The sequence below is a fragment of the Nicotiana tomentosiformis genome, chromosome 1 (assembly GCF_000390325.3).
Source record: "Nicotiana tomentosiformis chromosome 1, ASM39032v3, whole genome shotgun sequence".
Classification (NCBI taxonomy): Eukaryota; Viridiplantae; Streptophyta; class Magnoliopsida; order Solanales; family Solanaceae; genus Nicotiana; species Nicotiana tomentosiformis.
In genome coordinates, this window is record NC_090812.1 from 144,302,021 (window position 1) to 144,329,182 (window position 27,162).

The 27,162-nt window shown below is 38.3% G+C and overlaps 1 protein-coding gene across 1 annotated transcript; it reads right to left on the reverse strand.

The window, feature by feature from the left end:
- Window positions 1-566: 566 nt before the first annotated feature.
- Window positions 567-26,227, reverse strand: LOC138910786 (uncharacterized). Its single transcript, XM_070202006.1, has 2 exons — window positions 25,776-26,227; window positions 567-765 (listed from the first exon to the last, which is right to left on the reverse strand). The coding sequence occupies exons 1-2, from the start codon at window positions 26,225-26,227 to the stop codon at window positions 567-569; spliced, it is 651 nt and encodes a 216-aa protein (XP_070058107.1).
- Window positions 26,228-27,162: the final 935 nt, after the last annotated feature.

Genomic DNA, 27,162 nt, shown 5'->3' on the forward strand with positions numbered 1-27,162 from the left:
TCCCGCAACACACCAATATCTCAATCCCACGCCTCCTCAAAACCTTAACCTGCCATCAGTGCAAACCCATCAATAACACCACCATTATCCAACCCAATATCCACAAACTACCACTTATCACACTCCTCAAAATGTACCACAACTCACCCCTGATCACCCTCCAACTTTGATCAATGATCACCCATATACCCAAATTCCAGGAACTCACCAAGGCAATACGATATATGTGGAAACCTTACCCCATACCCCGCAACAAATCCTATACATACATGAACCAACCGAGAAGGACCTCCTCATCTGAAACATGTCGGAGGAACTCAAGAAACTAACAGAGAGAGTCCAGAGTGTTAAAGGCGGGAAGGATGTTGAAGATTTGAACTACGAAGACTTGTGTATCCAGCCAGATGTAGAACTGCCGGAGGGTTACAAACCTCCCAAGTTTGAGATGTTTCATGGCACCGGTGATCCTAAGGCGCATTTGAAACTTACTGTGACAGGCTTATGGGAGTGAAAAAGAATGAACAAATCCTCATGAACTGTTCATGAGAAGTCTTATAGGAGATGCACTATCTTGGTATATCAGCCAGAATCAGAAGAAATGGGAAAATTGGGTGAGCATGATATCTGATTTTATGGATAGATTCAGGTTCAACACAGAGAATGCGCCAAACATTTTCTATATCCAGAACCTTAAGAAGAAGCCGACAGAAACCTTTTACGTGTATGATACGTTGGAGATCTGAGGCCGCCAAGGTGAGGCTACCACTTGAAGAAGAACAAACAAACAAGTTCTTTGTCAAAGCTCAGGATCCGCAGTATTATGAAAGATTGATGGTTATAAAGAATCACAAGTTCTCAGACATCATCAAGTTAGGGGAAAGGATAGAAGAAGGGACCGAGAGCGGAATGGTGACCAATTTCGAGGCACTGCAAGCCACCAATAAATCCTTGTAATCAGGAGGTATCTCGAAGAAGAAAGAAGTGGGCGCTGTGATGGCAGCCCAAGGCCCTAAGTCTTCCCTTACATACCAAACACCTCTACCCACATATCAACCCTCACCTCCAAAATACCAATACCCTGCCACCACCTACCATACCTATAATACCCAACCTGCATATTACCATTCACCTCCTCCCGCCCTCCAAAACTACCCAAAGCTATGACCAAACTTTGACTTATTCGAGAAGGGGATGATCTTAAAACATCTCCTATCACTGTCTCGCCGATTGTGGTGCAAACCCAGACACCATTTGAGGTCGAGGTAGCTACGCCTTTAACTGTGATGGTAGCTCCAACACCATCCTATAAGTCTGATGTTGTCCCATGGGAGTATGTGGCGGAGGCGAGAAGAAAAGGAAAAGCTAAGATGGAAGAGACAGGTGTTGCGCAAGGAATGACCATAACTGGAAGAGTTTATACACCTGAGAATCTTGGAGGAACAAGCTAAGAGACCATAACTAAGCCACCTGTCGTGGAGATAGGCATTAATGATATTTGGAGGAAGGTACATGCGAAGGAATACTCTATTGTTGATCACTTGAATAAGACTCTCGCCCAGATATCCATCTTATCGATGTTGCAAAATTAAAATGCGCACAAGAATGCCTTGATGAAGGTGTTAAGTGAAGCTTATGTGCCTACTGGTATCACTAGTGGGGAGATGGCCAATATGGTAAGATAGGTACTGGAGAACAACAAGATTACTTTCTATAAAGTTGAACTACCACCGGAAGGGTTAAGTCACAACAAATCATTGCACATCATTGTGGAATATGAAGACAAGTTCATTTCCAGAGTTATGATAGATGGGTGTTCGAGCCCGAACATATGCCCCTTGACTACTCTGAAAAACCTGGGTAAAGGCTTGCATGAGATACATATGGGAAGCATGAATGTGAAGGCATTCAATGAACCTCAAAGAGACACTATCGAATAAATCAACCTTGATCTACAGATGGGTCAGACCTGATTCGATGTCGAATTCCAAGTGCTAAACATATCCTCCACCTACAACTTGTTATTGGGATGACCATGGATACACGCAGTTAGGGAAGCCACTTCTACTTTGCACCAGGTTATGAAGTTCGAGTGGAATCATCAAGAGGTGATTATTCATAGAGATGGAAGTAACCCTATCTACACCAACCAGACTGTACCAGTTATCGAGAATAAGAGAAAATTGGGAGAGGAAACATACCACCACATTGAGCGAGTAAACGCAATTGAGAAATGCCGATGGTGAACAATAAGATAGAAAGCATACTGATGTAGTTGGGGTATGAACCAGGCAAGGGTATTGGCCTAAAACTTCAAGGGATCACGGAACCGATACAACCACAATATCATGGAACAACCTTTGGTCTCGGGTATGAATATACCGTGCAAGAATACCAGGATTGGACACCGCTGTGGCGTGACTCTTACTATCCATTGGTACAATCCATACCACCGCTGCACTAGACGTTCCGCCAGACTGATGTGATTTGGGGATCCGAGGAAGACGAGGTTCTGGCCGGTATGAGGAAGTTGTTTTTGGACGAGGAAGATATGGACTGCAGTGCAATATTAGAGGAGGAGGAGGAAGACCTTACCATTCAGATAGTGGGAGAAGGAGCCGTTCTCAAGAACTGGACTATTGTACCATCCCGGGCTCGCCAAGTACCTTGGTAGCCTTGGCAGAATTAGCATGATTTATTTTCAAATTATTTTTGGGAATTTAAGACATTTTCAGTGTTTTATTTTGAAATAATTACTCAAGCCATCGAGTCGTACTTGTTGACAATTTTAAGTTTTATTAATGCATTATTGTTTTTCGTTTATTTATTATTACCTTTCTACATTCTTTTTCAGTGTAATTATTAATGAACCTACGACTGTGACAAGTAATGAGACAACACAAAATAAGGAAAGTGATTCAGAAGATTTGGAAGATAATATAACACCTGAGGAAATTTTCAGAGGTAGAGAATTTTGAGAACAAACCAAAGTCCAATTTGGAGAAACTGACAGTTAACTTAGGGGATTCTGAAACAGTCAAAGAAACTCGCATAGGCATCCATCTATCGTCGTTAGATAAGGAAGAGTATATAAGGTTTCTAAAGGAATATGAGAATATTTTCGCATGGTCCTACGACAACATGACTGTATTAAGCATATCATAGTGGCGCACAAGCTACCTACTAACCCTATATGTCTGCCGATAAAACAGAAGCTTAGGAAATTCAAGCCAGATATGAGTCTGAAGATTAAGGAAGAGGTTACCAAGCAAATCAAAGCCGAGGTGCTTCGAGTGGTCGAGTACCCAACCTGGCTAGCCAACATTGTGCTAGTTCCAAAGAAGGATGGGAAAGTCAAAGTGTGTGTTGACTATCGAATCTGAACAGAGCAAGTCCTAAGGATGATTTCCCATTGCCCAACATACACATACTGATCGACAACTGCGCTAAGCATGAACTCCAATCCTTTGTGAATTGCTTCGCAGGATACCGCCAGATTTGGATGGATGAAGAAAATATCGAAAAGACAGCCTTCATCGTGCCATGGGGGATATATTGTTACAAAATGATGCCATTTGGTTTGAAGAATGTTGGGGCTACATATATGAGGGCCATGACAACTCTTTTCCACGACATGATACACAAAGAAATAGAAGTGTACGTGGATGACATGATCATCAAATCTAAGAGAAGTTCGAATCACAGAGCACACCTGAGGAAGTTTTTCGACCGGCTTCGAAAGTAAAACCTGAAGCTAAATCGTGCAAAATATGCTTTCAGAGTCCCTGCTGGAAAGTTTCTGGGTTTCATCGTCTGCCGCCGCATTATTGAGCTAGACCCGAAAAAAATCAAAGTTATTCAGGTCTTTCCACTGCCAAAGAAAAAGAAGGATGTGATGAGTTTTCTAGGATGCCTCAATTATATCAGCCATTTTATAGCACAGTCAACGGTGATATGTGAGTCAATCTTCAAAATGCTGAGGAAAGATGTTGCGACGAGATGGACCGAAGAATGTCAAAAGAATTTCGACAAAATTAAGGAATACTTGTCTAAGCCACTTGTGCTAGTCTCGTCAAAGACAGGAAACCTTTGTTGTTGTATCTGTCCGTGCTGGATGGAGCTTTTGGTTGCATCCTGGGGCAATATGATGAAACTGAGAAAAAAGAGCAGGCGATATATTATCCGAGTAAGAAGTTCACACCTTACAAAGCTCAGTACTCTCTGTTGGAACGCACATGTTGTGCTTTGACATGGATAGCCCAGAAGTTGAGACATTATTTCTGTGCATACGCTATATACCTCATATCGAGAATGGATCCGCTAAAATACATCTTTTAAAAATCCATGCCTATGGGTAAGTTAGCAAAGTGACAGATATTGCTAAGTGAGTTCGACATCATCTATGTGACTCAGAATGAGATCAAGGGGAAAGCATTGGCCGATCGCCTGGCAGAGAACACCGTAGATATAGAATAAAAACCATTAAAGATGTATTTTCCCGATGAGGAAGTGTCATTTGTGGGGGAAGATATTGCCGAAACATATGATGGTTGGAGGATGTTTTTTTATGGAGCAACAAACTTTAAGGGAGTGGGAATCAGAGTTATTTTAGTATTAGAAATCGATCAACATTATCTAGTATCCGTGAAGCTCAGGTTCCCGTGTGTCAATAATATGGCAGAATACAAGGCTTGCATCTTGGGAATCAGATTGGCCATCGACATGAACGTTTAGGAGTTGCTCGTAATCGGAGTACCTGAGTCAATCATTACTGACGAGCTCGAAACACACACCTAAATTATGCTCGCTAATCAAATATAGGATAGTATAATATCGTATCTACAAGGATTGAATTTTAATAGTGTTCTTGTAGTTTCTAGCTTGGTTGCTATCCAAGATGATCAATAATTGAGATTATAAGACGTCCAACTAAAATTAACTAAGAAGTTAAATCTATTGACTAATGACAATCGAAAAAAGGTAAGCAGGGAAGTTATTAGTGGGATAAAATATGGGTTGATAGGGTAGGTGCAAGATAATTGTTCGGGATCTAACTCCTGATAATTCACTTCTAATGTTCAAGTGAGTCTCTTAAATTCACTCAATTATTAGTTCAAACGTTCAACAAAACTCCTCTCGCGATTAAGTCTTAACTTCACAAGATGAACCAATTAAACCCTTGAAGATATGCAAGAATGCGTAGTGGATTGGTCTTTAGGAGAACCTCTCTCGATTATCCTCCTACTATGTTTAATCAATGATTCAAATAGCCTCTTTCGATCACTAAGAAGAATTAATGAACTTAACCAACAATGTAATGCAAAGATATCACAAGTTATGCCTCTCTCGATTAAATGAACAAGTGAATATAGATGCGATAATTAAATCATCCAAAAACGCTTCAATACATAAAAACTAGAGTTATAATCCACAAACAATCATCAATACACCAAATCCATCAAACCATAAAGAGAAATACTCCATATATATGGAGCAATTCATCACAAATAAAGTTAAAGTATAGGAAAACATAAATTCGATCCAAACTCCGGTCTTGAGTGAGGAAGGAATGATGAAATCCTTGTGTTCTTCCAACTCATCCTTAGCCTCCTTAGGTCGAATATGTGTCAAAAGTCTAGAAAATAACACTTTCCATGTATTTATACTAAGTAGAATCGGGCCCAAATGAAATTACCTTTTACTACGCGAAATAGGACAATTACTCTGTAAATTTTGCACAGGCACGCCGCATGGGGCGACGCACCATGTGGGGCATTAGTGGGGAAATCCTGAGAGCTAGTTCTGATAGGCAACCAGAATTTTGTACAAGCGCGGCGCACCGCTGCTGTGGAGGTTTCTCATAGTACAAATTTTTCCTTGCTTTTTGACGTCCAGACTTAGTCCTCGACCTCCGAACACGATACCTGCTTGATCCTTTTGGCTTCTACTCAGACTTCAAAGATCAAAATCACTCGAATTCATTCCATAACATCTACATCACTCAGAATCACTCCTACAAGACATAAACACGCAATAAGTACAAAACATTAGCGATTAAAGCTCAAACACAATAAAAGTGCAGTAAATCAAAGTGCAATAAGTGACTAAAACACGAGATTATAACCTACCATCAATTACCGACAATGTCGCCAATCTCAACAGGGATCTAATGAAAGCCATGTGTGAAAAATTCAAGATCAAGCACCGAAATTATACAACATATAGGCTGTAGATGAATGGAGTCATGGAAGCCGCCAACAAGAACATAAAGAAAATATTAAGGAAGATGGTGGACAACTACAAGCAATGGCATGAGAAGCTACCATTTTCTTTGCTCGGGTACCGCACCATATTTCGTACATCAACTAGGGCAATCCCCTATCTACTGGTCTACGGTACTGAAGTTGTTATACATACCGAGGTAGATATTCCCTACCTAAAAATCATATAGGAGCCCGAGTTCAGCGATCGAAATGGATACTGAGCCGGTATGACCAACTGGCTCCCATGACGGTAAGAGGATGAACGCAGTGTGTCACGACCAACTCTACCAGAATAGAATGGCAAGAGATTTCAACAAAAAAGGTTAGATCAAGGCAATTCACACCCGAGCAATTGGTATTGAAACAGATCTTCCCACATCAGGACGAGGCAAAAGGGAAATTCTCACCTAACTGGCAAGGCCCTTACATGGTTCACCGAGTGATGACAGGAAGAGTACTTATACTTGCAGAGATGGATAGAGATATATGGCCAAAACCTATCTATTCAGACGAAGTCAAGAGATATTATGTTTAAGATTATGCGCTTTCTTTAATATAACCAGAACTATGCTAGACCTGATTCCTGCTTAAGAGGGATACATATGTAGCCCCCTCTATGGTCAGGAACTGGGGTGAGATTTCTAGTGTCGTCGATCTCATTACGTCAAGGATCACAAAGAAGTGTATTGTTGGAAGTATGTATATGAACTAGGGCAGAATTTTGAGGAGGGTCATCAAAATTCCGAGTTGAGAAGGTTGTAATGCCTCGAAACGTGTCACAATCTCCGATTCGACAAAAAGTATTTGTTTTATGCATCATCACATATTTTGAACAGCTGCATTTTTTACAAATAATTTATCACAAATGCATATTTTCAAAAATTTCATTTTTTGTAGTAGCCGGATGTTACCTAGGGTGACTCGAACAAGACATCAAGAAAAGTAGCAAAGACGAAATGAGGAATCAAAAGCACGGACCAGCCTTCCCCCAAAAAAACTCACGATTTTTCTTTGGATGCAGTCATAACAGACATGACAAACATGTCCACAAATACATAACAAGAATGCTAACTCCACTGACGGAAGTTACCAAGAACAAAAGCGTCAAGCTAAGGACCATTTTCCCTCTCACATTTAATCGTTGCCCTCTTTGCATAGGGCTAAGCACTGCCCTCATCATCACATAACGCTAAGAACTGCCTTTCTATGCATAGGGCTAAGTACTGCCCTTATTCTTTGCATAGGGCTAAACACTGCCCTCATTTATGAGGCTAACCATTGCCTCTGTTATTGCATAAGGCTAAATGTTTCCTTTCTCTGCATGAGACTAAACATTGTTTCCATTACATTGCATGAGGCTAAGCATTGCCTCTCTTATTGAATAAGGCTAACCACTTCATTTCTCTGTATGGGACTAAACATTGTCTCCATTACATTGCATGAGGCTAAGCACTGGCTCCACTATTTCATAAGGCTAAACGATGTCTTTCTCTGCATGAGATTAAACATTGTCTCATTTTCATTGCATGAGGCTAAGCACTGCCTCCACTGTTACATAAGGCTAAACATTGCCTTTTTTTGTATGAAACTAAGCATTGTCTCCATTATATTGCATGAGGATAAGCACTGTCTCCATTATTGTATAAGGCTAAACACTACCTTTCTTTGTATGAAACTAAGCACTGTCTCCATTACATTGCATGAGACTAAGCAATGCCTTCACTATTGCATAAGGCTAAACATTGTCATTCTTTGCATGAGACTAAGAACTGTCTCTCTTACATTTGCATAAGGATAAGCATTGCCTCCACTATTGCATAAGGCTAAACGTTACCTTCCTCTACATAGGGCTAAGCACTGCCCTCATCACATACAAGGCTAAGCGATGTCTTGTCTCGTTCTCGCATATAAATAAGCATCACATGTTCCCTCTATCAAATGATAGATATCACCGCATCTTTGCATTTCATGGGTTGAACATCGCCACATTGTCCGAAGGCATCATAGTCTGAAGGAATCATCCTCACAGCCCGAAGACCTCATGCCATGGCCTGAGGATCTCTCGAAACTGCATATCATTATTCAAAGGCGTCATAGTCCGGTGACACAATACTTAGTGCCCGAGGACACCATCATGACATGTGAATCCCTTATTATACGCTTCATAGCCCATGACGTCATGGTCTCAGGACATCATCCTCATCGTCCAAAGGTAACTCTTATGGTCCGATGAGAATTCACATCATGTTTAAATTTCCGCAATAACCCTATATATTCGAGTGCATCGTGTTTTAAGTTTTGTAGGTAACTCAGTAGGTAACTGTTCTACAAACGGGAGCAATTCTCGCTCCGATTTCCGTTCACAATGCTCACATCCTTTGATTATCTCAAAAGTAACTGATAATCAACAATTGTTTACTCTTTGTCCCTTAACCACTCCAACGCTTATCTCGAATATCCGTAACGTTCAAATTCACATTCATAGCTCAGGAAAAATTATCTGTTACTCATGACACCGTCCTATACAGAAGATCTTTCCTCGAAACACATAACCATCCTTATAACAACTCCATCGATTTCATTCGTCGTTGGATCCAAAACTACACGCGACCTGATTTCTGTAATACCAGGGATATGTAAGATACTCAAGAACCAGGGTTTGGTCTCCATTTTTTCAAAAACACATCATCCTCACTCATTTCGGACAAAATTGATCATCATTTTCTTTATCCGACAACTCTTTCATCATTCCCGAGTAAAGAGGGGCAGCTATTGATACCCAGTATTGTCCTCATATTTTATAAAATATTATATATACTTTTAAAATATTATTTTGCATTATTACCCAATTTACAAGAGTCGTATAAGTATTTTTTATAATTTTTAATAATTTTTAAAACTTTAAAAATTAATTTTCTTGCATTTAAATTGTTCAAATATTTATTAATTATCCTATTAAAGTATTTTGTGATGACATAATCATCAAATTTTATTATTTATACCCACATGTGTGTTTTATGACATTTTCACTTCATTTCATATAATTATATTTTTATTTTTAGCTATTTATACAATTTTTGCAATAATAGCCTATATTCTATACATAATTATATTTATTACATTAGTTATGCTAAAATAGTATTTTTATAATTTTATAATGTTAAGCTATTATTTTCAATGATTTTACTGCATAAGTAATATTTTTAATATTTATTACTTACTTTTTATAAATTATTTTTAACAATTTTCGTATATTAAATTTATAACCCAATATAGGGCTAATTTCGGACCAAAATCAGGCCCAAAACATTTGGCCCATCTCCATTTAACATTTCAGCAGCCCAAACCAAACGTCCTCTTCATTTAACCCGGTCGTGACCCGTTTTGAACGACCTGCTCCATTCTTTCTTTCATCTTAGCCATTGATCTCAGAGATTAACGGCCCATATTCCATCTCCCCTCTTTAATTAACCAAACCCAAACCCTAACACCATTTCTCTCCGAACCGCCTCCCCCAGACACTCTCAACTCTCCCCTTCTCTCTTTTGAGAAACCCTAGCAGTCGCCTCTCCTATCCTCTCCAACTCCCACTCTAATATGGAATATCTCCGTGATTTTCCTTCCATATATGCTCGATATCTTCGTTACTTATACGATTATGGTATCACCTAGTACTTGCCTATCTCTGGCAAGTACCAGGTCTTGAATCAAGTACAATCGCCTCCAGATCTTCAAGATTTGGATGATATTTCGTTTGTATGCATCCATAGAAAGGTTATATGGATCTGATTCAGTGAGATTCTTCGACTATTTTGTTCTCCATATAGAACTAGGGTTTACCCTATTTTCTCCTAAATTGATTCTGAATTGATTTTTGCATATTTCTCTATCCTTATTTGTGTTGATTGATTATATTTTCTTGTTTGTTCGTTCAATTTCTACTACTATATGCCCCCTTTTCCCGTTCCCCTCAAGTCATAACAATTATTACTGAACTACTACTATTACTCTCTCACTCTCACTCATTCTACTATTCTAAACTTGAGACCTTGGTCGGCTGAAAGCCAAGGCCACGAGAATTCGATTGTTTCTCTTTTCTCAGTGCGAGCACTGCCCGGGGTTCACTTGAAACCCTTGGGAACTCTGACGCACTGAGATTTTGGGGATTTTGCTGTTCTTTTGCTATTGATGATTAAAGTATTGCTAGAAATTGTTCTTCTTACTTACTTGTCCGTTAATTTGTAACTGGTAAGTGCCTTTGGACCTTGCAGATTCATTCTCTATTCGTTTGTGTTCATGCTGTTTATATCTATATTATTGAAACCTTTGTGAATCAATATGCTACTATGTCATCTCTATTTGCAGCCCTATTTTCTCTAAGATTATTCTCGTATTTGAGCTTGTCGAAATTCTAACCCTAATTCTAGCTTTTTTAAAACATGCCTTGCCTAGTGTGTTTGTGTATGTCTGAATGCTTATATCTGCTACTTGTCGTGAGTTCATCTTCTGCCTTGTGATGGATTCTTGTGATAAACCAATTCACGCCCAGAATGTGTTCTACTTCTTGTTGAATCACTCATGTATAACTTAATGCTTTCCTAGAGTTAATTCTTGATCTTATTGTTAGCTAACCAAGTTTTCCTACTACTTAACGTGTGCTCCTTAATTTGTTCAATCTTGTGCTCTTTAATATTGCCTAAGACTTCTAGAATGAGATTCAATATCTAGCCTCTTCTCTTATATGTGGTTAAGACCTAGTGTCTACATGTCTTGTTAATCTAGAGTTGATATATTTTTACCTATCATGAGTTCTGGTATTGTTTTTGAACCTTTGTACTATGATTTGTGAGCACCTAATTTTTGACCATACTTGAATTTTTTTATCACTTTTTAGTATGTAAATATATTTTAAGTTTAATCTACATATTTTAGCTCTTATTTCACCTTTTATAATTATTACTTAAGAAAATTATATCTCACTCATTTCACCAATACCCCTTTTCCTCAATTCACTCACGTCACTTAGCACACATCTTACCACCAACACAATTATTCTCTCACACTCTCCACTCTTTTTCTTTAACAACTCACACTCTATTCTTCCTCTTTAATAACTCCCACTCTCTCTCACTTATATAAAAAACACTTAGCCATAATCTCTTACAGCAAAAAAAAACTTGAGAGAAAAAATCAACAGCTAAAACATCCAATAGTAAGCTAAAACTTAAAAGTTTTTAGAGTGAGTTTTTTTTGAGAGAGAACACTTCAAAAAAAAAAATAAAGGTTCTTGAAGCTAGTTCTTGGTTCTTCTTTCACTAGAAGTTATTGAGTTCTTAGGTTTATTCTGGGTTCATTTCGCTGCCGTCTTTACTCATTTTTGCTGCTATTTTTCTGCCATTTTTCACTGTTGTATCGTATTTATGCTATTCAGGTAACCTTTGAACCTTTGTAATTCAGATTTTCATAGCAATAAATCAAGATTTGAACCTGTTTGGACTGCCGGAATAGAGTTGAATTCATTTTATGAGCTTGTTTAAGTGCTTTAACGTTCTTATGTATGGCTCAAGCATGTGAATATGTAATTGATAGCTTGAAGTTCTATTTTTACTTAAATCTTAGTTAAAGCACTCTGTTAATCCATTCTAGTCACGGAAAAGATCATAGGCTAGCCATTATGGTTTTAACATGATTACTTTGTTTGATTCTTGAAAGAGGAGGGGTATATAAGCATATACTACTTTTATGTTTCTGGGAGGCTCATGCCATCACTGTTCGGATACTAGAGCTAAACGAAAATTGATAACCAATGTTCAAGTTGAATTGGTTAGAGTGAACATGTTTTAAAAAGAGAGGTGTTTGAAGGTTGATAGATTTTAGCATAGTTCATTAAGTTCGACTTTCGGTTGTTGGAGTAAACTATTTTGGTCTCCAATTTTAATTAACTTTAATAGGTTAGTCAAGTATATAATCTTAGCAAGTGTATATGCATTTTCTCTTTTAGCAAATGAGTTTGGGGTGGTTTGATTTGGGCAGTAACAAGTTGTTAAGTAAAAGGAGAACTATCCATATATTATTAGTCTAAAATTATTATTATTTTGTATTTTTTTTTGTTGACTGCTCGTTTGTGTTTTATTTATATATTTAATTAGTTATTTTCTAAAGTTCTTCTTTAGTTTAATAGTAAGTATTAGTTATCTATTAAAATTGTAGAAATGTGGACCATTCGTTTATTAGCTAACCCGGATGTAGGCCTCAAAATAATTGGTTTCGTGTTACTAAAAATCAACATAAAAAAGGAAGTGGGCCAAATAAACCTCAGCAGTCCGTCGGCTAGTAAAGCCCATATATCGTGTAATAACAATTGAGTATTTCAGCTGGCCCATTTTTGAGATAACCATTAGCTGACCCAATTGATTAAAAATCAGTTTACTTCCAACAAGATCCAATAAAACTGAACTTCTTTTAAATAATCTTTTGATAACTTATTTTTAAACGTTAGACAACTAGTATGCGTGTTTTAACTTTTCCATTCACATACTCGTTTGCATAAAGTGATGTTTAATATTTTTTAAAACAATAATCTCCTGCCTTATCCAATAATTTTAATTAATTTCTAATTTAATTAATCCCTTACTAAAATCACGAATTCGCTTGCGTAGCGCGATATTTGATATTTAATTAATTTCTTTGAATGTAGTATTTTTTTTTTCAAAAGTAAAAGCACTACAAATAATTGATTGTCATGATTTCGGATTCGCTTGTGAAGCGCGATTATGATAAATTAATAAATTTTGTTTAAATCACACATTCACTTGGTAGCGTGGTTATGACAATGTAATATTATCCAAAACTATTCTTTAATAATTCTAAATGATCAAGAAATAAAAGCGGGTTGGTAAAACATAAAAATTTTATAAATCACAGTTTGTCCAAAATTAATTTAAGCCAAGTCATAGTCAACAAAGCGACCGTGCTAGAACCACCGGGCTCGGGGAATGCCTTACACCTTCTCCCTGGTCAACAGAATTCCTTATCCGGATTCTGTTTTCGCATACCAATAATAAAAGAGTCAAATCTTCATTTGAACAGAGATTCAAATAAAATGTGACTTGGAACACTAAAAATCAATTCCAAGTGGCGTCTCTAAACATTAAAATAATCCCTATTTTAAATATGTCACTTCAGTTGGAAAAACTCTTTAACCCACAACAATCCATGACATACATATCGTTTTGGGGTAAAAAGAGGTGTGACATGATTGATACTCAATATGTTAAGTCTCATGTTACATGTTTCCCAACTATTGTAAACTATGCCCACTAGCTTGTTGTTATGTTGTTTATGATCACATTCTCATTAGGCTCTCATGTTAAAAACCTTCATGTGAAAACTGCCACCTACTTGTTCATGTCTATGACTTTGCTAGATTCTCATGATAATTGTCTGAAGTCCTTTAGACTAATTCTGGGCTATGCTTTGCTTTGAAACTCTATTTAAAGTAGTTTGCTAGCTTATGATGTTCGATCTTGTCACTTTGAAACCTAACATGAGCCCACCTTATCTATGTCTTGTGTATTTTCCAAAGCTTTATGTGATCCTGTCTATATGTCTTGGTTAGAACTGCTGTTAATTATAACATTAAGAATTTAAGTGTGAAAAAACTATTTAATTAATTCCCTAAGTAGTTGTCACTTGCGTGGTTAAGTCTGGCATCAGTTGGTTTTAGTAAGTCATGTATCCTATGCCCGGTATTGGGCCATATATGTTATTGGGCCTGAGTTTCGGATTCAGGCATACTCTATTGTTCTGCTAAGCCTCGGATTTGGGTCTTCTGGTTGTGTGAATAGTGAGGTTGTTGATGGCCCAATCAGTATTGGGTTTCGTTTGGGCCTGTTCTTAGGCTTGCAATTGTTCTTTGTGTAATATTTGTACTTGTACTCATTATTTGGGTCTGTAATAATTTGTAAACAAACAATTGAGGGGTTAGTGAAATTGGAGAAACGGGTATATTCTATTCTTACATAAACGGGTAGAAAACCTATCCTTAGGATTTAATTGCATTGTTTGTTGTTTGCTCGACATAGCGGTGAGCATAATACTGGTTGAATCAAAAAATCGGCCGAACCATAACTTTCTGTTGTTCGGTTTCGGTTTAATAGGTTATTCGATCGGTGTACGGTTTAAAAATTATTATGTTTCGGTGTTCGGTGCGGTTTACGATTTTAGTGCCTCGATTGTTCGGTTAACCGAAAAACCGAGAAATTCTATTTGCTTTCTTACCCAAACACACACATGATGTTTATGTCATTTGCTTACCAAGGAACAAATGAAGTTGTATGAAGCTGTTCCTAATCTACATGGAAGATGGGTCTTTCAGAATCCAATAAGAAAGTTGTAATGAATTTTGTTTCACGCAAATCTTTGGCGCCTTGTTTGGATAATTGAGTGAAGACAAGGTCTAACAATAAGCAAAAATGCAAAAATAGTTCTACTGAAGAGTTATTACGAGGACCTTTTCTGACATTTGATGCTACGTACACTACGTGATGCATAAATAGTTCAAAAAATCGAATATTAATCTACATTCTGCCCATGACATATGGTAATTAATTTATGCTTAATGTTGATAAACTAGGACAATAACCGACCGAACAAAAAATTGAAAACCAGCTGAACCGTAGTTTCAAACACTGAACCAACCGAAGTTATATTGGTTTGGTTGTCGGTGCACAAAATCAATAACCAAACATTGAGCAAACCGAACCGAACTTCTTGCAAACCGCACCGGCGCCCACCCCTAGCTCGACATGCTATACATAAGAATCATGCCCGTAGGGAATCATACACTCCACTTAATTTGACTAATACTTGTACACTACCCAAAAGCATGTTAGTTTGAGTAAATGTTGTGCATGTTCCCATGTCTGCTATTGTGCGCTATTAGACAACATGCCTATAGGAATCAAACACCAATAACTATTTATTTAATTATTAGACAACATGCTTATAGGATGCAATAATACATGCCTTCACTAATGCTCATCTAGATATCATGACTATAGTATTTTAATTAATCAATCGACTGCTTTTGTTGCTTTCATTATACTGCCCCGCCTAGATTACATGCCTATAGGGATAAATGTGATAAAATCAAGTTCAAATGCCAACTGTTAGAAATCTTGCCTGTAAGATACTGTTACTCGCCTTGAAAGCCTATCTATAAAATCAACGTTGGTTATTCTGAATTCTCGAACTGTTTTACTGACTCGTTGCGCAAACAATTTAAAGATCATGTCTATAGGGTTTGTAATACTTTTAATCTACAAATTCATTAGTCTAAACCAACAACCCTGCATGTAGGATGCTTGCAATCAGAATCACATAGAATCCATGCCAATAGGACTTAACGACTCTAATGCATCTTAATTCAGGAACTGTTGACTGCCTAATATAAGAATCTGCCCACATGCATTTGTTGCTTATGTGTGGAGGTTAACTTAGGACGCCTATTACCTTTATGTGTAGCTCTTTATGTTTTGAATGTGCGCTTAGTTTTGTCATTTTTGAGTATCCTAAGTAAAGTCTAGAGCCACCCAAATAGTAGGTACAAAGCCTCATGGATCATAGGTATGGGACGGGTAGTGCAGGCAAATGACACGATCTAGAATTGAATTAGAGCGCTTTAGGTAAATAACTTTAACATAGTAATAGGGTAGCAGGAGATGATAGTCTGTGCTTGCTGAATAATATGAGCAACCCCTACCCCAAGGGAGTTGCGAAGTATTATTTATGTTGCACGGGGTAATCCTTTAGGCTAAAAACTTAGGACCCTCCCTCCTTTATACGTTTATTGTTCGCACTTCGTCTCTTGAATTTAGAACAATTAAGTTGTATTATGTAACCTCTCAAGACTTGTACTAATTATTTATATACAACCTAATTTTGTGCAATTCTCTTTATACTTAATTACATCATAGTAGAACTTTTAAATTCCCCATCTTCCCTCGCTTACACGATCACATAGGACAATGGTAATTCGATAATCCCACATAGCGTAAACTTTGGCCGCAACCCATAGTTATGAACCTCGAAGAGTGCCTTACACCTTCTCTTTGAGGTAATTTGAGCCCTTACCCGATCTTTGATGACGTAGACTAGTTAAACAAAGTTATTTGCAAGTAGGGCCCTAACGCACCTTAAACCGTTAGGTGGAAACTCTTTTCTTGTAGTACCCGTTTAAAATAGTTGTCACATGCCGAAACCTACTTTCGAGAGAAAAAGGGGTACGACACCTGTCAATAATGGCAACTGGCTCCTCCACATTACAAAGCTCTCATCTAGCTGAACCGTGCTATAGTCTAACACATGCGACCTGTCGGCATGATATTTTTGGAGCATAGACATGTAGAAGACTGGATGAACTCCCGATAGACTGGGAGGCAAATCAAGCTCATAAGAAACCTCCCCAACTCGCCTCAACACCTCCAATGGGCCAATAAACCTTGGGCTAAACTTGCCCTTCTTCCCGAACCTCATGATTCCCTTCATCGGCGAGACTTTCAAGAGGACCGTCTCGCCCACCATAAATGACAAATCACGTGTCTTCTGATCTGCGTAACTCTTCTGTCTTAACTGTGTTGTGCGAAGTCGCACCCGAATCAACTTTACCTTCTCCAAGACATCCTTCATCGAGTCAATTCCATATAACCTAGCCTCATCAGGCTCAAACCATCTGATGGGCGAACGACATCACCAACCATATAAAGCCTCAAATTGAGCCATCTCAATGCTGGACCGATACCCGTTGTTTTAACAAACTCGGCAAAAGGCAAGAATCGATACCACTGCCCTCTGAAGTTAATCACATGCTTTGAGCATATCCTCCAGAATCGGAATTGTCTGCTCTGACTACCCGTCAGTATGCAGATGAAGGGACGTGCTGAGCTCTACCCCGAGTACCCAACTCCCTCTGTTTTGCTCTCTAGAAATGCGAAGTAAACTGAGGGCCTTTATTTGAAATGATGGAAACAGGCACACCTTGCAACTGGGCAATCTCCTCAATGTAAATCCGATCCAACCTCTCTGATGAGTACGTAGTCATCAATGGAATAAAGTGTGCCAACTTGGTCAACATGTCGACAATGACCCAAATGGCATCTAATTTCCTCAACGTCCGTGGAAACCCGACTATGAAATCTATAGTGATGCGCTCCCATATCCACTCCGGTATAGACATCTACTGAAGTAGGCCACCTGGCTACTGGTGCTCATACTTAACATGTTGACAATTTAGGCATCTCGTTACATACTCAACTATTGTAACGATCTGATTTGTTGTTTTGAACATTTACGCTCCTTCCAACTATTTAAAATCTTGAATAGCTTCATATGATGTATTATGACATGTATGAATCATCGTTTTTATTTTCAGGTGTTTCGAAACATGTTCGAAAGAATAAATTCCATGTTGGAAGCCTTAAGTCGAAAGAGTTGACCAAATTTAACTTTTTAGTATTCGACCTCGGGTCAGAATCTTTATGGTTCTGTTAGGGCAGGATGGTTATTTTGGACTTGGGTGTATGCCCGGATTTGCATTTGGATAAGTCTAGAAGGTTTCAGCACTAATTGGCGAAAGTTGGAAATATTAAGTGGAAAAGGTGTCTTAATATGCACAACACCTACTTTTGAATTGATATAACTCTCATAATGTAAAGATACTTTCCATAAATTTTGCACCTAGAGTGTAGCCCTTTGAGTCTAGTTTCTAACGCATCAAATCGTTCAAAATTTGGATATTCCTACTAAACGTTATGATCAAATTACTAAAGTTATACCACCTAGTTAATTTGGCGGACAGCAAAGCAAAGCTCTCTTCGCCAGACCAGACACGGATCTTGTGCCTGCAGTGGACAGCGAAGTGAGGCACACTTCGCTAGAGTAGACGCGCCCCCAGCTCCAGCTCTTTTTAAGCCAATTCGGGGCTCATTTTCCCAATTTTCACTTGGACAGATTTTGGAGCTCTTCTCCACTCTCTCAAGACCACCAAGTCCCCTCTTCTTTAAGGTAGGAAATCCCCATTATCTTGATGTGAAATTCCATCATTTCTACACTAGTATTGATGAAATTTACACATAAAATACTTAGATCTTCAACAAATTTCTTCAAGAACTTAAAGGGGGGTTTTGCAAGATTTTTTCCAAAAGGTAATCCTACACCCTTAGACTTACATGTATGGATATATTGTGAGAATATGAGTATGAATTAAGTATTAGAACTTATGGTATTGTGATTGGAAGCCATATGTTCCCAATTTAAATACATAACCATTGTAGAGATTGAAAGGTGATTATTTGATTTATTGGTTGGTTGTGGATGGATGGTCATGTATGTGATGTTGGAAGTTATGAATTGTTTAAGAATGATGGTGGGATAAATTATTGGTAAATGGTAGTAGTTGGATGAATGAATTCTATGGTTAATATATGTAGAGATTCATGCCTACTAGTTGTTTGTTAAAATATCTAAATGACCAAAAATCTGGAAATTATTTACTAATATTGGTCCAATTGAATTATGTTGATGTAGATTGAAGTTGTAAGAGTAGTGAGGGTTTTTAATATCACTAAAGAGCTGAATTAAGAAAGCTCGATTTGTGGCGATCTTATTATCGAGGGATTTTCAAGGAAATCATCGGAATTTGAACCGTTCGGAGGTTGATACGCGCAGAATGGAATTTCCAGAGTATTGTACATCTTGCTCGGTATTGGATTTGGCTTGTTCAAGGTAAGTAACTCTTCTAATATTGGAGATGAGGGTATGACCCCTGATTATACGTGTTATGTGTTTGGTGTTGAGGTGACGCACATGCTAGGTGACGGGCGTGTGGGCGTGCACCGTGTGAACTGTGACTCCGTTATTTCTATAGTACTGTGTAGCTACCTGAACTTATCTGTAATCATGAATCTCTACGTACTAGAGTTATCGAGTTGTGATTCACGTTAGAAACCATGTCTGGACTATATGCTTATCGTGATGGGACCCATTGAGGTCATTACTGTGGTTGAGTTATTTGCTTACATTGCAAATTTCATACTCAGTCATGTTCATTCATTGCATATCATATTTTAGTCTCTGTTGTTATTTATTGATACATCATATCATCATTTTTGGACTGATTTTCATGACATATTGAGCCCGAGAGACTAGAGAGATTGATGACTGAGTGAGGCTGAGGGCCTGATGGTGAGGATGTTTATGGGATCGGGCTGCACGTCGCATCATGTTTTATTGATTTATGCCATGATTGGCTTGTCATAGCGCTTGGGTTGAAGGAGCCCCTCCAGAGTCTGTACACCCCCCCAGTGAGCGCAGGTACCTACTGAGTGCGAGTGCTGAGTGATTTGGGAGGATTAAGTAACTGTGAGGCATGAGTGACAGTGAGGAATGGGTGACTGTGAGGCATGAGTGACTATGAGGATTGAATGACTGGGAGGGCTGAGTGAATTGATAATCTGAGAGTATGTATATGGTTTTATAACTATATTGTATTGCATTGGCATGCACATTGACATGTAGGCATATAGATGTACTTTCCTCATGCCATTTGAAAATGAAATTTCCTATTGTGGAAGAAAGTTTTTGGGAAAAATCACAGTTTTTCAGACTTACTCATATGTTGGTGATTTCAGTGAAAATAATTGAGTTTTACTATTATACTTGAAAAGAAAATGTTTATTTTTCCGAACTGTGAACGAGCTGAGCATTCTCTTATTGAGTTATTCTTTGTGCTGCTTTAATTATATTGTTATGAGATGTTACTGGATATTGGTGTGGACTCTGACCTTGCTACAAGCTCGTCACTACTTTCAACTTAAGGTTAGGGTTGTTACTTATTGAGTATATGGGGCCGGTCGTACTTATACTACACTTCTGCACCTTGCGTGCATATTTTGGATGCTGATGTTGTTGTGCATGGCAGGAACTAGCATTGAAGATGTGCATGCGATCTAGTCACAACTGCCTCTTATTCTTGGTAGCTTTATAATTATTAATATGTTCATGTATATTTCAAACAGATGATGTATTTTATTTCACACCAACTTTGTAAATCTTAGAAGCTCATGATTTGTACTACTAGTCCTTGGGGAATGTATAAGATTCAGATATTTCTTTACTTAATCGCTTTATTAATTGTTATTAGAATTGGTTAGTGGTTAATTGGATTACCTAGAGGGTTGGGTTAGATGCCATCACGACTAGTGGATTTTGGGTTGTGACAAGTTAGTATCAGAGCTCTAGGTTCATAAGTTCATAGGTTCTACAAGTCACAAGCAAGTGTCTAGTAGAGTCTTGCGGATCAGTATGATGACGTCCATACTTATCTTCGAGAGGCTACAGGGAATTTAGGATAATTTTCCATCTTTCTTTCCTTATCGTGCGGAATTGATTTATCTTGAAATATAACTCTTTGAATTCCTTTCACGCTTTCATGAGCGCTCGGTATCAGTTGTGTATCGCCGACTTATGATTCTATAAATGAGGTTTGAGATGTGTATTCTGTATTTTGGTGATGGGCCAGTCTGGAGGACTTGAGGCCATGGTTAGACCGCAGCTTAAGCTCGGTAGCTTCAGTTATAACTTGTATATTTGGACTCATACGTGTGGTAATGTCCCTACGAGTAGAATTTGTGGCTCGATGAGTGGTGGAATGGCCTTGTGATGAGTATGATGTATCTGCGGGATGTGTTAAGATGATTTGAATGTGACGAAAAGTGTTTCCTTGAAATATAAAGAAAAGGCCATTGGGTGTTTGATTTTCGTTTTGATGTAACGTATAGTCTCGAGTATTAATGTTTTAAAGGATCTTTTACGTTGTTAAATTTTGGGACAAATTAAATTCTTATGTCTGGTTAATAAGTTTGGACTCAAAAAGATTAAGTGATTCCATAGTTATAGTAACTGCGAAAGGGTATAACAAGATACCAATTTGAGGCTAAGCAGGTGGGTTATCCCCTGCGGAGTAATCTACATAGGTGTTTTCCTTTTAATGTGAGGGAAGAGTTTCTTTTCTGCCAGTGGGGCGTATGTGTTGAGATTTGAATTTGAATCTGGCTGAGAAAGTCGACTTGAGTGTCAAGAGAATGAATGCGAGCTTAGCGGATGATTTGGGATATTTTTATGGTTGGCGTTGTATGAGCTTGAGAAGAATTTTCGTTGAACTGACTGTAGTATCTTGGCAGTAATACGGTATGGGTATTGTGGGTTATCATGTGTTTTAATTTATGGCTTTGAGCCAAGTCGGGGAGCCTGCTATTGACAATTCAATTTTATGGTTATATGTTAAATTTTAGTTTTGGTTTGAGGCATACTTGTGGATTAATTATGACTTGCAGAGGTTGAGATCGAGGATGGCTCGAGTACTGAAATTCCTAAATACGGGTTATATTGCGCTTTTTGAGTATATGAAAATCATGGGATGAGTGAGTTATTATTTGTGAAGAATGTAGTGCGCATGGAGTATGAATTTGATAGGTGGTGTTAATGTAGGGTTACCTCTTTGAATATTGGTGTGCTAATAGGGCACATATATTTCAACTTGTTTGGGCGGTGTAATTTAGATTTGAGCAAAGTGGGTGACTCCCAAGAAGGTTCTAATGGGTTTGAGATTTATGTATAGCAATCAAGAAATTTTCCGGATTTGTGTATGGATAGAATCTGAGATTTAGATTTAATGGTGCGGGGACTTGCGGTAATTCTATATAACTATAGATTCTACATTCTAGTATAAGAAAGATAAAAGAACAGTTTTAAGTCCACATAAGGTTCTTTTCAGAGTGGGTGTCTCGGTTGTGGTATTTATGAGGGTAATTATTATGTGGTGAGGCTCTACAGATATCTTGGTAACAATATTCTTGGGTTTGGTAAACTACGTGGCTTGGTCGAGTTAGAGCAATTCAATTTTGATAGCTTGGTTATGTGCAAATAGATTTCAAAGTGTTCTTGATAGTTTCTACCATGGTTTGAGCCGGATATTTTTTATTTGTGTGAGGAACGTGTTGTGTATTGTTATTTCCAATTGGATGGGAGCAAATGGACTGTTTCTAACTAACTGGGTATGTAATTTGCTGGTGACCCAAAGTTGATTATGAGATTCTTGTATGTTTCGTATGATGGCCTAATAGAGGTGGTGCGTCCTGTGAGATTAAGATTTACATGTACAAGGTGGCAACTCAGTTTTGAAGGGGAGGCCATGAATTTTGCACAACATGGCCAGTTTCAGATAATTAGATGAATGTTATAATTGCTTAGTAATTCATGAGAAGGGTGCGCATTTTAAGAAGGTGCATTATGTTTGACTTACAGATGTTCATTAGTATTGCGGTACTCACCCGGTTGATATACTGTTGATAATCAAATTTTTGCTATGTGGCACGGGAGAATTCTAGAAGTATTCCTCGTAGGATGATCATGCATGAAAGATGTGTTAGTCATTCTACTGCTGGAGTAGGGATCGGTTACTGTGATTTATGCATTCTATGAATCTGGAGACTGGGAGTTCTCAGAAGCATATTGTTTCAGGGTTGCGACCTATTTGAGGTGAGTATTTTAATTAAACTCGGTGGAGGCACTAGTTGCGCTAATTGTTTGTGATAGCTACGCGCTATGAGTGCGCATATATGTGAGGTTTGAGCCCATGTGCGGGCATCAAAGCAAGTATTCATACTCGAAAGAATGCTTAGGTTATGATATACCTAGAGTTGACTGTTAAGCATAAACTTATAATATTTCTCATGTTCGTACCTTTGTTGAGAACTATCTGGGATACATTTGAGGTTACAAAGTGGCTAATTCCCTGAATATGGGGTAGTTACTATTTGTGCATTAACTTGCCGATTTGAAGTGTGATAGGAGACTTTGCACATGCTTACACTATGGCGTGTTATTTATACCAGTCCAGGAGTATCAGAATCTTATTTCATTATCATATACATGTGTACTTGTTTAATTGCTCATGTACGATATGCTGGGACTGGAGGCATGTGACCATGCCAGGCCATTTATATTATTGGCACGTAAGTTGTCCGTTATGTGTGTGAGAATTTTATTTCTATGATAATTTATCTGATTCATTAATTTCCTTCCTCTACAATTGGGCACATATACCTACGGTTATCCTCTTCACAAAATTTGAGGAGTTGGTTGTCACATTGCGGTTGTGGTGGTTCTTGTTAAACTTGCAATACGGTTCTCATCCTTGAGACATTTCCCATATTTGGGTACACAAATTGCACAGTTATGGCTTGAGTTATATTGATGTCGCGTGTCTGTTGGATAGTTTTGTTTAATAATATAAGGTCATTGGACCTAGAATGGGCACTATCAGGTTTGATTACTGTATATTCAGGATGATAATATTAAAAGTTGGCTTAGAAAGTGATTATGGTTCTGGTTGGGGCGAGAGAGCTCCATGACTTGTTAATCTGATAAGGAGTCATGAAATTTCTGTGTGTTTCTTTTATTATCAGCAGTGTACAAAGGTTATGGGAATATGAGTATGAATTAAGTATTAGAACTTATGGTATTATGATTGGAAGCCTACTAAGTATTTGTTAAAATGTCTGAATGACCAAAAATCTGGAAATTATTTATTAATATTGGTCCAATTGAATTATGTTGATGTAGATTGAAGTTGTAAGAGTAGTGAGGGTTTTTAATATCACTAAAGAGCTGAATTAAGAAAGCTCGATTTGTGGCTATCTTATTATCGAGGGATTTTCAAGGAAATCATCAGGATTTGAGCCGTTTAGAGGTTGATACGTGCGAAATGAAATTTCTGGAGTATTATACAGCTTGCTCGGTATTGGATTTGGCTTGTTCGAGGTAAGTAACTCTTCTAATCTTGGAGCTGAGGGTATGAAACCTGATTATACGTGTTATGTATTTGGTGTTGAGGTGACGCACATGCTATGTGACAGGCGTGTGGGTGTGCACTGTGTGAACCATGACTTCGTTATTTCTGTGGTACTGTGTAGTTACCTGAACTTATCTGTAATCATAAATCTCTACGTACTAGAGTTATAGAGTTGTGATTCATGTTAGAAACCACGACTTGACTATATGCTTATCCTAATGTGCCCCACTGAGGTCATTATTATTGTTGTTGTTGTTGAGTTATTTGCTTACATTATAATTTTCATACTCAGTCATGTTCATTCATTGCAAATCATATCTCAGTCTCTATTTTTATTTATTGATACATCATATCATCATTTTGGGCTGATTTTCATGACATTTTGAGCCTGAGAGACTGGAGAGATTGATGGATGAGTGAGGCCAAGGGCCTGATGGTGAGGATGTTTATGGGATCGAGCTGCACGTCGCAACATGTTTTATTGATTTATGCCATGATTGTCTTGTTATAGCGCTTGGGCTAAATGAGCCCCTCCGGAGTCTGTATACACCCCTAGTAAGCGTAGGTACCTACTGAGCGCGAGTGTCGAGCGCTAGTGCCGAGTGATTTGGGAGGATTAAGTGACTGTGAGGCATGAGTGACTGTGAGGATTGAGTGATTGGGAGGACTGAGTGAATTGATACTCTGAGAGTATGCATATGGTTTTATAACTATGTTGTATTGCATTGGCATGCACATTGACATGTAGGCATATATATATATATATATATATATATATATATATATATATATATATATATATATATATATATATATATATATATATGTACTTTCCTCATGCCATTTGAAAATGAAATTTCCTATTGTGGAAGAAAGTTTTTGGAAAAAATCACAGTTTTTCAGACTTACTCATATGTCGGTGATTTCAGTGAAAAGAATTGAGTTTTACTATTATACTTGAAAAGAAAATATTTATTTTTCCGGAATTGTGAACGAGCTGAGCATTTTATTATTGAGTTATTCTCTGTGCTGCTTTAATTAGATTGTTATGAGATGTTACTAGATATTGGTGTGGACTCTGACCTTGCTACAAGCTCCTCACTACTTTCAACCTAAGGTTAGATTTGTTACTTATTGAGTACATGGGGTCGGTTGTACTCATACTATACTTCGCACCTTGCGTGCAGATTTTGGATGTTGATGTTGTTGTGCATGGCGGGAGCTAGCATTGAAGATGTACCTGCGATATAGTCACATCTACCTTGTTCTTGGTAGCTTTAGAATTATTAATTTGTTCATGTATATTTTAAACAGATGTATTTTATTTCACACCAACTTTGTAAATTCAAATCTTAGAAGCTCATGATTTGTACTACCAGTCCTTGGAGAATGTATAAGATTAATATATTTCTTTACTTAATCGCTTTATTAATTCTTATTGGAATTGGTTAGTGGTTAATTGTCTTACCTAGCGGGGTGGGTTAGGTGCCATCACGACTAGTGGATTTTGGGGCGTGACAACTATGTCCTTCTTCATCCGCCGCCACCAATAATGCTGTCTCAGGTCGCGATAGATCTTCATAACACCCGGGTCAATAGAATACCGAGAACTGTGTGCCTCATGTAGAATCTTCTCCCTCAATCCATCAACATTAGGAACACATAGGCGACCCTGGAGCCGAAGAACACCATACTCACGGATAGTAACCTCCTTGGCACCACCCTGTAGTAGTGTCTCCTTTAGAACCAACAAGTGCAGATCATCGTACTGACGAGCCTTGATCCGCTCAAGTAATGAAGACCGGTCCACAATGCATGCAAGAACTCGACTGGGCTCTGAAATATCCAGCCTCACAAGTCGGTTAGCCAAGGACTGAATGTTTAAAGCAAATGGCCTCTCCTCCGCTAAAATGAATGTCAAGCTACCCATACTCTTTGCCTTTCTGCTCAAGGCATCTGCAACGATATTCACCTTGCCCGGATGATGGAGGATGGTAATATCATAGTCCTTTAGTAACTCAAGCCACCTGTGATGCCTCAAATTGAGATCCCTCATTTTGAACATATGTTGCAAGCTGCGATGATCAGTGTAAACCTCACAGGACAGCCCATAAAAATAATTCCTCAAGATCTTGAGAGCATGAACTATCGCGGCCAACGCCAAATCATGTACGCCGTAATTCTTCTCGTGGGGCTTAAACTGACATGAAGCATATGCATTAACTCTCCCCTCCTATATCAATACACAACCTAGTCCGACACGTGAAGCATCGCAATACACATTTTACATCCCTAAACCAGAGAGCAACACTAACACTGGTGTTGTAGTCAATGCGGTCTTAAGCTTCTGAAAGCTCGCCTTGCAATCATTGGACCATCGGAACGGAACACCCTTCTTGGTCAATCTAGTCAAAGGCGTCATAATAGATGAGAAGCCATCCACGGACCGACGATAATAACTTGCTAACCCCAAGAAGCTCCTGATCTCGGTCGTTGTGGTAGGACGAGGTCAGCTCTGGACTGCCTTGATCTTCCTGGGATCCACCTTAATACCCTCACCTGATACCATGTGCCCCAAGAATGCCACAGAATCTAACCAGAACTCGCACTTGGAGAACTTAGTATATAGCTTATGTTCCCGCAAGGTCTGAAGCATAACTCTCAAATGTTACTCGTGCTCCTCCATACTACGCGAGTAGATCAATATGTCATCAATGAAGACAATGACAAATGAGTCAATATATGACCTGAACACTCGTTCATCAAGTCCATAAACGTCGCGGGAGCATTGGCCAAGCCGAAGGACATCACTAGAAACTCATAGTGACCATACCTAGTTCGAAAAGCCGTCTTCGGAGCATCCAAAGCATGAATCTTCAGCTGATGATATCCAGATCTCAAGTTGATCTTAGAGAACACTTTGTCACCATGAAACTGGTCAAACAAATCATCAATACGCGGCAACGGGTACTTCTTCTTAATGGTAACTTT